Source organism: Numida meleagris, chromosome 3, assembly GCF_002078875.1.
Source record: "Numida meleagris isolate 19003 breed g44 Domestic line chromosome 3, NumMel1.0, whole genome shotgun sequence".
NCBI lineage: Eukaryota > Metazoa > Chordata > Aves > Galliformes > Numididae > Numida > Numida meleagris.
Window position 1 is genome coordinate 32,500,282 of NC_034411.1, and position 16,617 is coordinate 32,516,898.

At 46.5% G+C, this 16,617-nt stretch overlaps 1 protein-coding gene across 1 annotated transcript in view; it reads right to left on the bottom strand.

Annotated features, from left to right (window-relative positions):
* The window catches only part of CRIM1 (cysteine rich transmembrane BMP regulator 1), a 172,986-nt gene extending 158,954 nt beyond the window's left edge, over positions 1-14,032 (bottom strand). The window contains exon 1 of the mRNA XM_021389763.1: positions 13,651-14,032. Coding sequence (XP_021245438.1) covers positions 13,651-14,017 — 367 coding nt within the window. The 5' untranslated portion in view covers positions 14,018-14,032. The remainder of the gene's footprint in view (positions 1-13,650) is intronic.

Consider the following 16,617-nt stretch of genomic DNA (forward strand, 5'->3'; position numbering starts at 1 on the left):
CAAAAATGCTGCAAGATGCCAGGCCTTTGATGTTGTAATATGGCCAAAAGCATGCTTCCCAGCACCCCTGAACAACCATTATCATTCCAAGAGAATTGCTCAAGCACATTATGCTCCTTGCTGTCAAGGGACAAGGGAGTGTAGCAGGGCTAGAATGTCTCTCTTCGCTCTTTTGAATGAGTCTGGTATATCTGTTAATTCTCATGTTTCTATTGCACAACTGTCCACTACTTCTCTGGTTACATGCAATGAGTCTATTTCCCCTCCTCCAAAATGGAGAAGTTCAGTCTATCTACAATTCTGCCGTAATTGCAAGTTCCACAAAATCTCAGCTTCCTTGGACCAATGGTACATACAGCAACATCCAACAGACTCAAATTTAAGCAAGACATACACTTCTAGGCATGAGGTATTTTTAGCTGTTGTATACTAGATCATTTTCCAACCTGTCCAGTCTACCAAATCAAGTACTATAAAATGGAGATGCTCTGCTGACGTCTACTAATGACAAAAGGGATAGAAAAAATGAGATGCAACCCAGAGATCCTGAGGGAATTAGCTGATGTAGTTGCCAGGCCACTCTCAATGACATTTGAAAAGTCACAGCAATCAGGTGAAGTCCCTGGTGACTGGAAAAAAGATAACATCATACCCATTTTAAAAAGGGGTAAAAAGGATGACCCTGGGAACTATTGACCTGTCAGTCTCACCTCTGCGTCAGGAAAGATCATGGAGCAGGTCCTCCTAGAAGCTATGCTAAGGCACATGGAAGGCAGGGAGCAGATAAAGGAGAACCAGCATGGCTTCACCAAGGGCAAATCCTGCTTGACCAACCTAGTGGCCTTCTATGATGGTGTCACTACATCAATGGACAAGGGAAAAGCCACTGATGTCATCTACCTCAACTTCAGTAAAACCTGACACTGTACCCCACATGGATTTGATGGGTGGACTGTTTGATGAATGAAGAACCAGCTGCAGGATCAACTCCAGATAGTGGTGGTCAACGGCTCAGTGTCTGGATGGAGAGACTGGTGATGAACGTGACCCCCAAGGGTTGGTGCTGAGGCCCAATACTCTTTAATATCTTCATTAATGACACTGACAGTGGGGTCAAGCGCACCTCAGCAAGTTTGCTGATGACACCAAGCTGTAGGGTGCGGTCGACACACCAGAGGAATGGGATGCCATCCAGAGAGACCTAGGCAGGCTGAGCAGTGGGGCCAGGTGAACCTCATGAGGTTCAACAAATCCAAATGCAAGATCTTGCACGTGGGTCAGGGCAACCCTCACTACCAGTACAATCTGGGGGATGAAAGGATGGAGAGCAGCCCTGCCAAAAAAGACCTGGGGGTACTGGTGGATGGGAAGCTGGACATGAGCCAGCAGTGTGCCCTTGCAGCCAAGAAAGCCAACAGCATCCTGGGCTGCATCAAAAGAAGCACGGCTTGCAGGTAGAGGGAGGCGATCCTGCCCCGCTGGTCTGTACTGGTGAGGCCTCACTTGGAGTACTGCATCCAGATGTGGAGTCCTCAGTACAGGACAGACATAGACCTGCTGGAACACGTCCAGAGAAGGGCCACAAAAATGATTCATGGAATGAAACACTTCTCCTATGAGAACAGGCTGAGAGAGCTGGGGCTGTTCAGTCTGGAGAAGAGAAGGCTCCAAGATGACCTGAGAGCGGCCTTCCAGTATCTAAAGGGGAGCTACGAGAAAGGAGACAGACTCTTTAGCAGGGTCTGTGGTGAAAGAACAAGGGGAAATGATTTCAAGTTCAAAGAGGATAGATTTAGGTTGGATACAAGGAAACAGCCTTTTGCAGTGAGGGTGGTAAGGCACTGGAACAGATTGCCCAGGGAGGTGGTGGATGCCCCATCCCTGGAGACTTTCAAGATGAAGCTGGATTAGGTCCTGAGCAACCTGATCTAGCAGGCATTGTCTAAGTGAACAAGCTGCATGGCAACATGTGCATTGACACAGATGGTTGTGCTGTCATGTTTCTGTTCAGAACACATCACACCAAACCTTGACCGTAGGAGCATGTGGAAAGCAGAGACCCAGGCTTGTTTGGGTCCCTCAGCCAAGTAAGCAGGCCTGCTGACCAGGCTGGGCACTCAGCTGACTCCAGAGTGCAGCAGCTGCTTCTGAACCAGGAGCTGAGCACTAGCCATGCCATCAGCCAAATCTGACCAAGCAGAGACCCAGGCACTGCTGACAGAGAGGGAAACATTAGTTCTTATCAGCTCTGCATTTGTGCATTGTTCAGAAGGAACATATGTCCTCAGCTGACTCACGTCCCCTCCCTATACAGTTCTACTGACAAGAAGAAATGAAGAAAGATGACTTGTGGGGTTAATAGATTCCTATTGCACAATTCTTAGTCTGAGATACCCCCGTAAGCTACGCCTTAGAGGGAGCATCAGAAGCTGCCCTTCAGCACAGCAGACTGCAGCCGAACATCAACTGTTTTGTCATTCAGCAGTCTGACACTGAAACGAAGCCTAAAAATTGATAGCAAATACATACACTGAAGCTGATGCGCAAACACTTTCCACTCACAGAGATGGGCAGAATATCGGTTATCCTGTCTGTTTGGGGAAAAACAAATAAACAAAAAGCAACAAAAAAATATCCCACACCTCCACACAACCAGTATCTGGAAACTGCAAAGAAGTTGATGGTTTTTTTTAACCAGTTAAGGCTAAGTACAGTAGATGATCTAGAGAGAGCATCACAGCAGATTCTCACCAGCATGTTTCTCCCTCTACAGCCAACAACTTATTTTCTATTACAAGTCAGCAGAACACCTTGCTGACAAAAAACACCAAATAAACAACCAAGTCAATTTTAGACATGAAGAAGAGAACATCCATGGGAATCTCATGCCTGTTTTACTCCATAAAAATAGCCAAGGAAGAATAGTCATTAACTCCAGGAAGTAATTTATTAAGTTGACCAATCATCCCACAGAGCAAGTGTATCAACAAAAGTCAAAAGGAAGCACAGAAGTTCATGAAGAGAAACTACTGAAATTCTTTCAAGGGAAGATGCAGATTCAGTAGTTTTCAGGATGCTTACATGATTGTGAGGCCAGGCATGCATGGTGAAAAGAACACTGGGAATTTTGAGAACAATAATATATCCTGTTTTTGAGAAGCCGGAATACAGCTTGGACAATTTGTATGTTACAAATCACAGCAGTAATCCACATAACAACAAGAACAAAAGGGGCAATAGCTGTGCCTTAAAATTCAGTGTGCTAAATTCTGTATCAGACCACAGCTTGATCCAGATCAGACTGTTTAATAGTCTTAAGAAACAGAATTGCTCTGTTTGTTTGCTGAATCGTTCCCCGTTTCTGATGCACAGGATCTCATTCTCTGCCCATTTGTAGATCAGGAACCCAGACCCTGAGAAGGGCACAGCCACCTTTACTCATGACAGCTGGGCCCCTAATGCTCAGCTCCCTGAGCTTCCCTCTCCCACCAGACTCTGGAAATCAGTTCAGCATACATAGATGAGGCATACAGACTGTGATAACAGCACACTTTTGCTTTTTGAACAATCCAGTTCATGGCATTTATGTTTGCCCTACAGCATTTCAGCAATGAATTTTTTTTAGAGAAGAACAGAAGCTGCAGAGTCCCTGTTATGCAAAAGCTGCTTGCCCCAGCTGAGAAGGGACTCACCTGGAATGGAAAGCAGAGCAGTCCCCTACGCACAAATGGCCATTTTGATGCAGATGTACCAGAAACCCCGGAACTATCCACAGTATTATCTGACTTCCATTACAGATGTTTGATAACTGCCAACTCATGGATTTTCAAATGGGAGCAGAAAAGTATACACAGAAAGTGCTTGGCCCAGCACTAGGTGTATATAAGTCTTCAATACTATCCCCCTCAAAAATGAGCTCAGTAGTCATTAAAAGGATAGAAGAGAAGAGAAATCTCTGAGGAATACTTGCAGGCAACATCTGACATAATTACTCATGAACCAAGGTATTTTTCGGTACTGTAAGTGAATACTAAAGTCACATTCATATAGGAATAACATCAACCCAGTGATAGCCTGGGCATCTCTCAGCAGACTGCTTTTCACACATCTCAGTTTAGAAACATGGTTTCCATCAGTGCAATAGCAAATGTGTGAGGAAAAAAAAAAGCTTGTAGTAGTTTAGTAAATCTATGCAAACATAAGACTCCTTTTGCTAATTGATTTTGTACTTGTAAGAACAGAAGTTAAAGGTTCTGTTAAGTGATTCCTTGATTATCAGTTAGAATAAATCCTCATGAGTCACCCCAGTGCAGGCAGAACAAAATTCCTTGGAATAAATCATATCATCACACGAAAGGACTTGCATGAGCTAGAAGGCCCAAATCCAGTGTATTACTTTGATTTTAAACATTAGTTACTTGATGTAAAAGCATTTAATGCTCTATTTGATGCACATACACGGTGGTCCATCACAGCACGCTTGCTCCTTTACAGGTCAGCAGTATTTCAACTGATACAAAAACACATCTTGAACGAAGTCTAGCATCTGTGAACCATGAACCCTCACTCCTACTATTCCCAAAGTCATAATGTCCTGCGGACTACTCCAAAAAAATAAATTTGTACACAATAATGATTCTGAAACCTGGGACAATTCACAAGCAGCGTGCAGTACACAGTTTCCTGCGTGCTCTTGTTTAACTACCTCTGTGGTTTTCTTTTCATGCAAGAGCTCTTTCATGCATACCTCTCAGAAATGTGGATAATATGAAAAAAGTGAATATAAAACCATTTCTGAATGCTTTACATGTCCATTTGGTTTAAGTCACAAGCAGGATTGCAAAATCCAAATAAAACAATAAGAGCCTCTCAAACCCCAGTACGTATATCTACTATTTCACTTCTGGGACACACACACACAAACAAATACATTTAGGTTTTAACATTCTTGAGCTTTTAGAAACAGTCCAGCTGAAAAGTAGCCCAAAGTTAAATGGTTGTTTTTCATCCAGACTGACCTGAGTTTAGCTGCAATTTCCACCACCTCATTGTGCTGGCATGGTCAGGTAGGAGCAAGAAAAGGAAAAGACCACTCGTTTTAGCAGTCCTGAGTTTACACTAGACTGCTGCTGTACAGCCATTCAGCTGTCTTTCACACTCATGCCTAGAAGCAGTTCAAAGGCTCAAAGCAGTCTGCTAACAATAGCTTAAAGTCACTCTTTCAGATCATTTATATCTACATACACTTCTTCATTCTTTCCAACTCATTTCGGCAAGCTCTGTTTTCAGACATTAAAATAGTTCTGCATTTACTCAGACTAGAGTAAACCTTGGACATAATGCTTGAACAAATTCTTCCAAGTGCGCACTCATAACATAAGGAAGACATGGGAGGGGAAGGATCACATTAATTCCAACCCTTTTTCGTTTTCTTCCATCATTCACATAATGATTTGCTTTCTGCAAAGCAAATATTTTCAGCTTGCAAGCAATCCAAGTACAGCTCTATGTTACTGAACTCCCAAGTCCTGTCTTAGCATGCTTCTAAAGTAGGGAAGAGGATTAAAGCATTAACAAGTTGAGTAAGAGGTCCTTAAACAACAGGTCCAGTCTGGGAAACAACCCAAGAAATATGCCTCAAGTAAACAGCATTCCGCAACTTCTTCCATGCCAAATCATACATACAGACACTCACATCACCACATTGCAGCAGCTGTTTGCAGAATACAGATTTACTCACAAATAAGTGTGCACAAATACAGAGTGACTTTTTTTTTTTAGGACTGGAAGCTGTAATCAGACAAATCCGATGAGTAATCAGGGAGGGTGATATAGATGCAGGGCTCACAACTGGAATACACTGCTCAGTTTAACACATTTGTTTCCAGAAGCGTGCAACCACTAAAAACCAACTTGGAGCTTCATTTCTGAATTACACAGTCTCTCAATATAGCAGCACTGATTGTCCCCACATACAGAAGATCTCAAAACTGCTGCAATTAGAAATATAAGGAAAGATCCTTTTAGAGACTCCTTCTCCACTGTTTGCTCATGTTTGCTCTCCATCCACTCCATCCTTCAAGATTCGATTACTTCTGCCTGCCACAAATCTCTACCATTCTCTTTGCTTTCTCGCCTTGTCTGGACATCTACTGAATGTCAGCTTTTTTTTTTTTTGAAAACTATATCCTATTCTCCTTCATGCTTTAGAGATACTGCATCACCTCAGAACTGCGAGCCACACACTGGAATGGTCACTAATGTAGCACTATTGAAGACAAATACATAAGCATTGTATACACAATAATCCTTAAGTACAGACAGGAGAGAGGAGACATACTGAGTCAACTCCCATCATTTACATTCAACTGTAGCACATTACTCAACTATTTCTAGCTTTATGAAGCATGACAGGTATGTTCTTAAGACATATAAAGAAAGATCAAAGAGACCACCAGCCGCCAGTCTGAAAATGAAAGTCTAAAATCATATAGTGTCCTTTTAAATCCTGTATTTGAAAGGGGAGAGAGAATTGATTTCAAGTGACAGAGAAGTCACTTGAAGTCACTTCCTGAGACTCTGTCCCCTGGGAAGGGAGGGAGAACTTGCCAAAATTTTCTCTATCAAACCAGACCCAAGCTCTGATCCTCAATCACTCCAGTGCACTGTTACACACACAAGCATTTGCAATAAGTGGTATTCATTAAAATGTCTGAAAACATTCTAACACATTTTCTAAAATTAAAAAAAAAAAAAAGGAAATACTTCTTGCCAGTAGGCTTTGGCTTCACACTGAACAGGAAAAGAGAATGATGGAAAGGAAATTCATGTTTTGGAGGAGCTGAACAATAGAAATGACTAATCACCACTAAAGAATGCTTGAAACCCAGCCCCAGACCTTGAAAAGCAACAGAGGGAAAGGCTAGCCTTGAAGTGAGTTTGTGCTTATGTACTGGCGGCAATCCGCTCCCATCTCACAACTTATTCCTTCAATGAAATCATGAGTCAGGGACCAGAGCCGGCAGAACATTTTGTGTTAAGACACACAGCAAATAGTTTTATGATAAAGCACTTTTTCCACCTTTCAGAAGAGTCTGCTACTCAAGATCAAATCTTCCTGCAGAATGTGTGTTAACACAAAAGGGTTTTACGTATTCCTGATAAAACCTCTTGCTAAAGCTAGAGAAACTGTACCATTACACTTAGATAGTTCGGGAAAACCATATGTACAAGGCCTGGCTTAAATCTGAACAGGATAAAGCAGGAGTTCAAACTAGAACTTGTACCTCAAGCAATTACATCTCCAATACAGTGAAAGATTTTCACCACAGCAGCTCTCCACGTGTCTCAAGGCAGTTATTTCACACTAAAGAATGCAGGAAGTATTTACACAAACCAGTTTTCCACTCCATCATCAGATACCCTGCAGAAGCCACGAGGAAAGTAAAGAAATAAATGGAAGTGCAAAGTGAAGCACAAGACTTGGCCAAGTACTTTAATAGTCAAAATTTTCCCCTGTCTATTATATTTCAGTGCTCCAGGTTCCCCCTGCTTTACAACAAACAAAAAAAAACACCAAAAAAAAAAAAAACAACCCACTCAAGTTTTACTATTTGGGGTCTTCAACAAGACTGAATTATATTTCTGACATCTTCTGCCCAAAAGATGGCTTCAAACAAAAAGAATTCAAGCTGTGAGATCTGACCCCTAGACATTTAAGAACCTGAGAAAGAGACTTGAAAATAAGTTATTTTAATCTTGCGACCAGCACCACATTTTGTTTGTAAATAGTTGACTGAAAACATTATGCAGTGTACCAGGACTTAATCTGTCAGACAGAGCCTCTGCCAGTACTCTGCTGATTAGAATGAGCATGGACAGCAGCATTTCACTGTCCTAGCAGATTTTTTCCTTCAGCCTCTAGAAAACTAAAAACAAAACAACAGCAACAACTAAAAAAAAAAAAACCCTGAAACCTGGAAAAGCCACAGGAAAGGGCCAAGCCTTTGTGTCTGTTTTCCAAAGGAGGCTGACGTTCCAGTGTACTTCCAAGTTGCACACTGTGCCCACATAATTCAGAAGCCAGCATGTGCAGCCATATGTTGTAACTCCATCACAAACAAGCAGCTGACGGGCAGTTTGCTGACACTGCTCATCAGAAGCAGAGTGGACAACAGTAGAAAAAGTTTTCTCCAAGATAAATTCTGGAACAGTGCCATGAATAAAGCTGGCTGTAGTCAGAAGAGCCTGCACCATTAGAAGAAAGCTGGTATTCCAAAACTATTGTTAGTATCTGGGGGCAAAAGTGACACAGAATCACAGAACAGCAGAAGTACAGAAATTTTGCAAGAGTTACAAAAATTCCCTGGATTCAGAGTTAGCATCAAAAAGGCTTTTCTAAATACCAACTTAGAGATAGATATGAGATTGTGCTGCTTTGATAGTGGAAAGAGCCATTCTGTGCTAACAAATGTAATACCATCAGGATAATTATCCAGACACCAAGCTGACCACAAGCCAGCAGCATGCCCCTGCTGCTAAGGGTGATGGTGCCCTGGGCCGCACTGGAGAAGGGGTGTCAGCAGGTCAAGGAAGGTGAACCTCCTCCTCTGCTCAGCACGCGTGAGACCACACCTGCAACGCTGTGACCAGGTCTGGGCTGCCCATTGCAAGAGAGACGTGGACACAAAGGAGAGAGCCCAGTGAAGGGTCACAAAGATAACAAAAAGACTGGAGTATCTCTCCAATGAAGAACAGCGAGAGAGTTGGGACTGCTTCCTCTGGAGAAGGCTTGAAGGGGATCTCATCAATATATAGAAATCCCTAAAGAGAGGGTGCAAAGAAGTCAAAGCCAGGCTCTTTCCAGTGGTGCCCCATGGCAGGACATGAAGCAATAGGTACGAACTGGAACACAGCAGGAGCCTTCACCCATGGAGATCTTCAGAAGCTTCTGGGACATGGTCCTGGACAGCCTGCTCTGAATGGCCCTGCTCGGGCAGGGGTAGGTCCAGAGGTCCCCCCCAACCTCAGCCACTCTGCAGAACAGCCTTTCTGGAAGGAGAAACAGACTAAACGAAACAAAATCCTGAAGAAAGGAGACAGCATATGCTGAGATACAACCTTTGTGTTTACTTTGTTGCAAGGAGAATATCAGTACCAATGTAGGTAGGTATACAAAGTTTAAAGTTTCAGAGGTTAGTCACTACATGGGAATCCCGGCATGCTTGTGAGTCAGAGCCTTTCTTCCTGTCCCCAGTTATGTGCTCTTGTGTTTGTTTTCTGGCTGTAAGATCTACGCTCTCATGACTTATATGGCGTTAACATGATTTGCAGACTCAGAAGTACCCAGCACAGTCAGTGAAAGCTGCTGGAGACTGAATATTGCCTCTGGTAAAGGTGTGAACTGCTTCTTCCGTTCATCTTCATACATGAAGTCTTGCATCCTCTGAACATGGCAAAACTAGTCTGCTTAGATAATTCCCTCAGGGACCACCTTTTAATCATCTGTATGCTTATGAGGAATTTAATCTAGATAGCCTTTATACAAAGTTATCTTCACATCTTAGTTTATACTGGTTTCTCCCTGCACACAGGCTTTTTATGTCAGCATTAGTCATTTTCCAAATTATATTCACATACACTGAAGATCTAAAATGTAATTCTGTGAGGCTATATAGAACATCTGTCACATAACATCTTGGGCAAAACTCTGAACTCACCATTTCCATGTTTACGTTCCCTGTGGATTAAATGAATTCACAAACGAAAGCAGTTTACAAGTCATGAGACGTTTAATAGGTCACTTCTGCAAAGTATTCAATCTGTTAAAACAGAAACACGTGGTCCTTTCTGCATGATGCTCTAAACTTCATTCACTGAGATTAAGGATACTTGTGGGGGCAGTGCAAAGAAAGGATGGAAGGGAAGAGGCGGGCATTTTTTGAAACATACTGATGGAGTAATTATTGTAAAATATACCTGTCAGTCAAACAACATTTTGGCTGACTAAATACTTTGCAAGAAGTTAAATTAAGTGAGTGTTCTTGAATTAGCTAGAGGGTATTTAGAACTGCAAACATGCCTAGGGGTACAGAAATTACAAGTAATCATTTCAGTAGATCTGGCCAAACTATCCAGCAAGTTCGAAGGTTGTTTAAAAAAAAATACCCATATAAGGATAGTTAATATGGAAGTATATTCTTAAAGAAACCTAAGGACACAGTAAAACTAGCAGTTTTGCTAACTTGTCCTTTCAAATGTATCATTAAAACTAGTCATGCTTTTATTACACAGTTAAAAATGAACTAATTCGAGCTCATTTTCACAGTGTTATTTCATATGCTGCTGTTGTGCTTTAGAACAGCTTAGCAGAGCAATCAAGACCTCATCATCCAAGAGCACTAGAAACTGAAGAAGTGTAAAAACAGAGACAAGAAAAGTCATCACAAGAAATGCCTTCACAAAGTAACCAAACTCCTACACCAGAGCTTTTCCCAAGGCTTCCCCATTCCCCAGAACAGCAGAGCTCTGCACAGCCTGGCTAGTGCAGAAGCCAAGGCCAGTGTGTTTCTGGAGAGCTCTTGTCTAATTTGGAGGTGGCTCCAGGTCTTCCCTCAAACACGGAGAGGAAGAGTGGTCCCTGCTCAGAGCTCACAGTTTCTTGATGCCAAGAGGTTTGGCTTTCAGCCAGCTCTGTGCTCTTGACACCTCAACAAACCAACCCAACAGCTCTCCTGGAAAGTCAACAGAGGCTGGAGGTGTTCGAAGACTCTCAAGGTCACCCTTCAGAAGTACTCAGCCGTGCCTGGAGAAGCTGACCTAAGAATTATTCTTTACTAAGAACACAACTGCAGGAAAGTACAATAAATGCCGGAAAGGCATTTACAGACACCACAATAATGCCACAAACTGAGCCTTAGAACTGCACAAAGACCTGCACAATTAATGCGGCAAGACGACTGAGCACTTTCCTCAGGAGTGAAGGGTGAAGAACTTTAGAATTAATAACAGATTTCATCAGTAAGTGCCAGTTTAACAAAAACAACAGCCATTAGTGACAGATTCCATGGAAACTTCTCCATCAGGTGTCACAGAGCTCACTTATGCTGAGCATTCTTACAATGTTCCTATGTAATACTAATATCAAATTAATAGGCAAGTATTCTTACCTGGTGTAATTACAGCTTGGAGTTTTTCAACCAATTATGTGTTGGTACTCTGAACTAAGCAAAAGCATCCCATTCAAAACTCAAAATAAAAATAATATTAAAAAAAGCTTATAACTGTAACCAGTAGGGGTCATTTCAGTGTAAAGAATTGCAGTGAAGGAGACAGTTAGATACAGGAAGCAGAGTAAAAACATCAGTTTCTATTCACACGGTTCCGTAAGTCACTTCCACTTCCTCCTCCTTGAACTAGAGTAGGTACCATAGGGCTTACATTCCCAATAGACATTAGTAAAAGAAAAGCAGTTTTTATTCTGTTAGCAGATAAATGAAAACCATCGCTTAGCGGTACTGATTCACCAGGTATACAAGCCCAGCCCATTTGATGAGTGCTGGTAAACCGCCCAACAGTTAAAAACACAGAGCTAATCAACCTTATTTCAGAGAAGAGAGGCAGCACATTAAGTCCTGTCTTTTTTTTTTTCTTGCTGCCACCACTCATACTCAATACACACTGTAAGAAACAATAATTTGCTTTTGTTGCTTAGAATGAGGCAGTTTCCTGACAATTCCCTAATAGGTATTTCAGTATTATTTATTAGGCTGACAGTTCAGCTCAGTTGCTTTTCATTTACGAGAATGAAAATTAAATAGATAGCTTATCTCCCCTACTATTCCTATAGGAACAGCTGGAACTAGTTTCTAACCACAACACTAATTGAAATGCAATCTTGCCAACAAATGCTTCATACTATTTTCAACAGTAGATGGGACGTGTTACGAGTTGAACTACAGCAACGTACAGATTGCATCACTTCAGAGGAATGAAGTACTCCTAAACTGCCAGAGACATCCATACTCTGATACTGTAAAGGAGCTGGAACATTGAGACATTTAAAGACTGGAGGCTTTCAGATCTTTTAACCAAGAGTGCAGCAGTTTAAGCCAAGAATTTACTTAAAAACATGCAAAACCAAAAATCCATTCAAAACTAGATAGGTCTTTTGAAGTACTTCTCTATTTAAAAACAACTTTTCCAATACATGTTTAAAAAAAAGTGACTACAGCAACATACATATTTAACCTCAACAAAGGTCTTCAAAGTAGTTAAGAAGCATTTTTAATTCTTTAACAGGGCTTTTAACCCTGCAGCTGCTCCTATGCAAGCAACAACAGACAGGACACCCTGGCTTGCTGTGGTCTGCAGTTTACCCCTAAGTGAGATGAACAGAGCTGCAAGTAAAAACCTGTGCCAGAAGCAAGGTCAGCTGCCCACCAAGAAAGATCGGTTTTAGTTCTCTGAAAACAGTGTATCATTTTAAAGGCCAGGTTTTGGACAGACTCTGTCTGCAACGGCTTTCTGGACTTTCTACTGCCCTCTACCCGTCGAGAGCAGCAAGCCCCGCTCTTATTTTCCAGAATTGTCGAAGCTCACACTCGAAGCCTCACATACATTTCTACATATTCCAAACTACTGCTTATTTGTAAGCTCCTTACAGCGCCATGTTTTCCCTCAGCCTAGGGAGAAAAGCAAGCTGGAGGGACAAAGCAAGACAAGAGAGACTGAAATACTTCTCTTTAGCCTTGTGGGGAACTATATATGAAAGAACTCTCAAGAGACCCTGATAGATTCAACATTTGAAGAGGAGCAGTGCTCAAATCTCTTGTGCTTCACACTAGTTCATCACTTCATAAGCAGTGGGCATACAGCTAGAGCGGCCACGAGTTGTCCTGCCATGGGGCTCACACCTGATGTGCAAGACACAGATATGCCTTATCGTACAGCGAGCGTGTGTAGGCAGACAGGCAGACAGATATTAAGTGACAGGAACAGGAAGGAAAAACTTTACAACAGATGATCAGCCTTTGTGTTTCCTTAAAGAGGAGGAATCCGGAACAGACATCATGCGTGCAGCACTGACCTCCCTTGATCTCAGGCTGGCAAGCTGTCCCCGGGTCCTCTCTCATCAAGGAATTCTAGCGGGGTACCAACAGCTGGCTGGCTTGACATAAGCTATTAACAAGCCAGCGAGCTACTAAACAGAGAATGAAATTGGAAGAGCCTACAAGCTGCCAAAACTAAGGGTGAAACTTTCGAATCCTCTCCTCCTAGGCGGAACGGCTCGGAAGACGCTCTCGCAGCAGACCGGGGCGGGTAGACCGCGGCAAAACACCACAGCACGCGAAGCGACGCGGGCAGCTCCGCACACCGCCCCGCTGCAGCGTTCCGACCCCGCTGCGTTACCGCGCCTGGGAAACGTGCTCGGGGCACCGGCGGAAGGGGGGAGGGAGCGGCCGAGGCATCCTCTCGCCGCGGGGCTAGGGGTGCCCGTCCCGTCCCGAGCCGGCGGCTAGAGGCACGGCTCCGCGCTGGGACGGGGGCCGGAGAGAGGGAGGGAAAGAAGGAAGAAGGGAAAGAAGGAAGGAAGGAAAAAAGGAAGGAGAGAACGCGGCGCTCGGAGGGCAGGGTCCGGCCGCCCCTCACCTTCACAGACGCCCACTTCGTACTCGGTGATGGAGTCGCCGTTGAGCGGCGGGCGAATGACACAGCGCAGCCCCCGGTCGCAGGCGCCGTGCAGCCCGTAGACGCCCCCGCAGCTCTCGTTGCGCTGCCGGGCGCACATGAAGCAGCAGCCGCAGATGCCAAGCACGATGCTGCCGGGGCAGCTCTTGGGCTCCTCGCACTTGGACTCGTCGCAGGGCAGGCAGACGAGCGCCCGCGTCCCCGGCTGGCGCAGCAGCAGCGCCAGCAGCAGCAGCCACCCCGCCGCCGCCAGGTGCCAGCCGCCGCCACCTCCGCCGCCGTCTCCGCCCGGCCGCCTCCTCCCCGCCGAGACCGCTGCCAGGTACATCCCGGCCGCCGCCGCCCGGCCCGCGCCGGGGGGAGCCGCGCCGGAGTCCCCGAGCGCGCCGCGAGAAGCCGCCGAGCGGCGGCTCCTTCCCGCCGCCCCCGCCTCCGGCCCCCCGAGGAAAGTTTCCTCTCTCTAAGGCGACCGCTCCAGCCAAACTTCTGCTCCGGGCGGCGGCGGCGACGGCTCCGCCCGCTGTCCCCTGCGGGAAGCGGCGTCCGTTGGTTCTTGAGTTCCTCGACCGCCGGCTGCCGGCCCCGTCCACGCCGGAGGAACGGCGATCGCGCGCGGGCGCCTGCGAGCCCGTGGGTGCGGCGGCGCCTCTGCCCCGCTCGCAGCCCGAGTCCCGACTCGCCTCCTGCCTGCAGCTCGCCCCGCTCAGAGTGCGTCCTCCGCCCTTCCCCCATTGGGCGGCGATCGCCCTCGCCCCGCCCCGCCTGCCCGCTCGCGCCTTCTCATTGGCTGCCGTCCAGGCCGGCTCCGCCCTCTCCTCCCTCCGCCACCCCGCCGCCCCAGATGCCGGGGCCGGGGAGAGACGCAGCCGAGGCGAGGAGCGGCCTGGGCCCCACGGCGGCGGCGGCGGCCGCCGCCCCCCCTCGCCCCTCCCCTCCCCCGCCCGGAGCTCCGGGCGCGGAGCGGAGCGAGGCGTGTGCGCCAGAGTCCAGGCGCGGGCCGGCGGCGGCCCAGGGGGAACGCGCGCCTCCGAGGGACGCGGGGCAGAGCGGGCGCGGGCCCCGCGAAGGGGGCAGGCGCGGCGGGGGAGCCGCGAAGGGGACTCGCTGCCGCGAGAGCCTCCTCCTCTTCCTCCGCCTGTCGCTCCAGGGAGCGGGGCGCCGGGACGGGGAGCGCCTCCTCACCGGTTCGGCCCCTGGGCGGCGGAGGGCGAGCGCCTCCCGCCCCGTCCCGTCCCGTCCCCGCAGCCCGGCCCGCTGCTCAACGCCGCGCGCGCGGGCGGCGGGGGCGGCTGTAGCTGCTCTAACGGCCGCTCCTCGCGGCCCGCGCCGCCCGCCGGTAAACAAACGCGCGGGCACGGCCGGCTCAGTTCGCTGCACGGCTCGGGCCCTCGGCAGCGCTCGCGGGGACGCGGGGAAGGCAGCGGCCGCGGCGAGAGCCGCATTTACGGCGGCGCTGCCGCGCTGGACTCGGCGGAGGGGGTCCGGGGCCCCGCGCTGCCCGCCCGCGATGGGGCGGTTCGGCCCCGACGGGCCGGCAGGAGGCGGCGCGCCCGGCGCTGCTGCGCTGCGGGCCGGGACGGAGGAGCGTCCCGAGCGGCTGCGGAACTAGCGGTGCTGCCTGAAGGCGAACGGCCGGCTTGCAGCGCCTCGGCAGCTGCCTTCCCCAAAACCAGGCTCTCAGCAGCACCCGAGGGGAAGGGTCATCTGCTCTGCTTGCTTTTATTCACCGGGGTGCCGGGAAGGCTGTGGGTTTACCTTATTCTGCTATCAGAATGCGTATGATGATGTGGAGATTTAGAGAATGAAGTAATTTAGTCAGCAGGTGGGATTAGGTCAGCTGCACAATGCTGAGCCTGGAAAGTCTTCAGTTGTGCACGCTGGTGCCAATGATGTGGGAAATTTTAGGAGAGAGGTTCTGGAAACTTAATATAGGTTATTAAGGAAGGTGCAAAGGTATGGATGGTTTCTCTAGTTCCAAACACTCGTCTACTTTCTCAGAAGAGCCAGTTCTGATGTCAGCTGCAGACCTGCTTTGGGAGGGCAACGTGAATGACAGGCTACCAGTAACAGGAGAAGCACCAACATAAAGCACTGTCAGCAATGATGCATCTTTTTGCTGTATAAAGAGCACTGTAAATTGACTGACGTGTATTCTAGTTCACTTGTAGCAAGGTTCCCTGCTACCAGCATAGGGCCATTACTGATGGAAACAGCAAAGTTGTGCAACGTGATGATGGAAAATAAAGTATTTCTTATGTTTGCCTTCAGTATTAAAAATAATGATGTTTTCTTTGTATCAGAGTTGCTGTCTGTACCCTGATCAATTCAGAATTTAAACCAAGTTGTAAAAGTTTATTTTTCCAGAGCTACAAATGTTTTAATTAGCCCCAATACTTTGCAAGGCACTTGTCTTGGTCTGTGCTTTTTAGTACATCATTACTGTGATGAAACACTATCAATACAGCATACATTACATGGATTAGGGCCATTTAGCTGACATACCTCAAGAAGTAACGGACAATGAGAAGCAGCCATCTTCTGGGCAGCAGTATTTGAACTGTGTTATATTTTTGAACAGATTTAGGAAGTAAATGGTAAGCAGATCTCATAAAGACACTGTGTTTTGGTATAAACAACACATACATTTGACAACAAACAAAGCACGGTACATTGCTTTGTTCTGGAAAGTATTTAGTCAGGATTGCTCTGAAGGTCGTATTACACAAGCACTTGGACAGAATGTTATGGCAAACTGGTAATGTATCAATGGCTGTATCAGTGCACTGATCAAGAAGTTTTGTAAAATGTTCACTCAAAAATTTTCACTGTTTCCTCAAAAATCCCTTTCTCAGCCTCAGCCCACTAGTGTCAGTCTCCCTAAGCACCTGCAGGGGTCAGAATACTTTTAATTCACTAGAAGTTTCCACA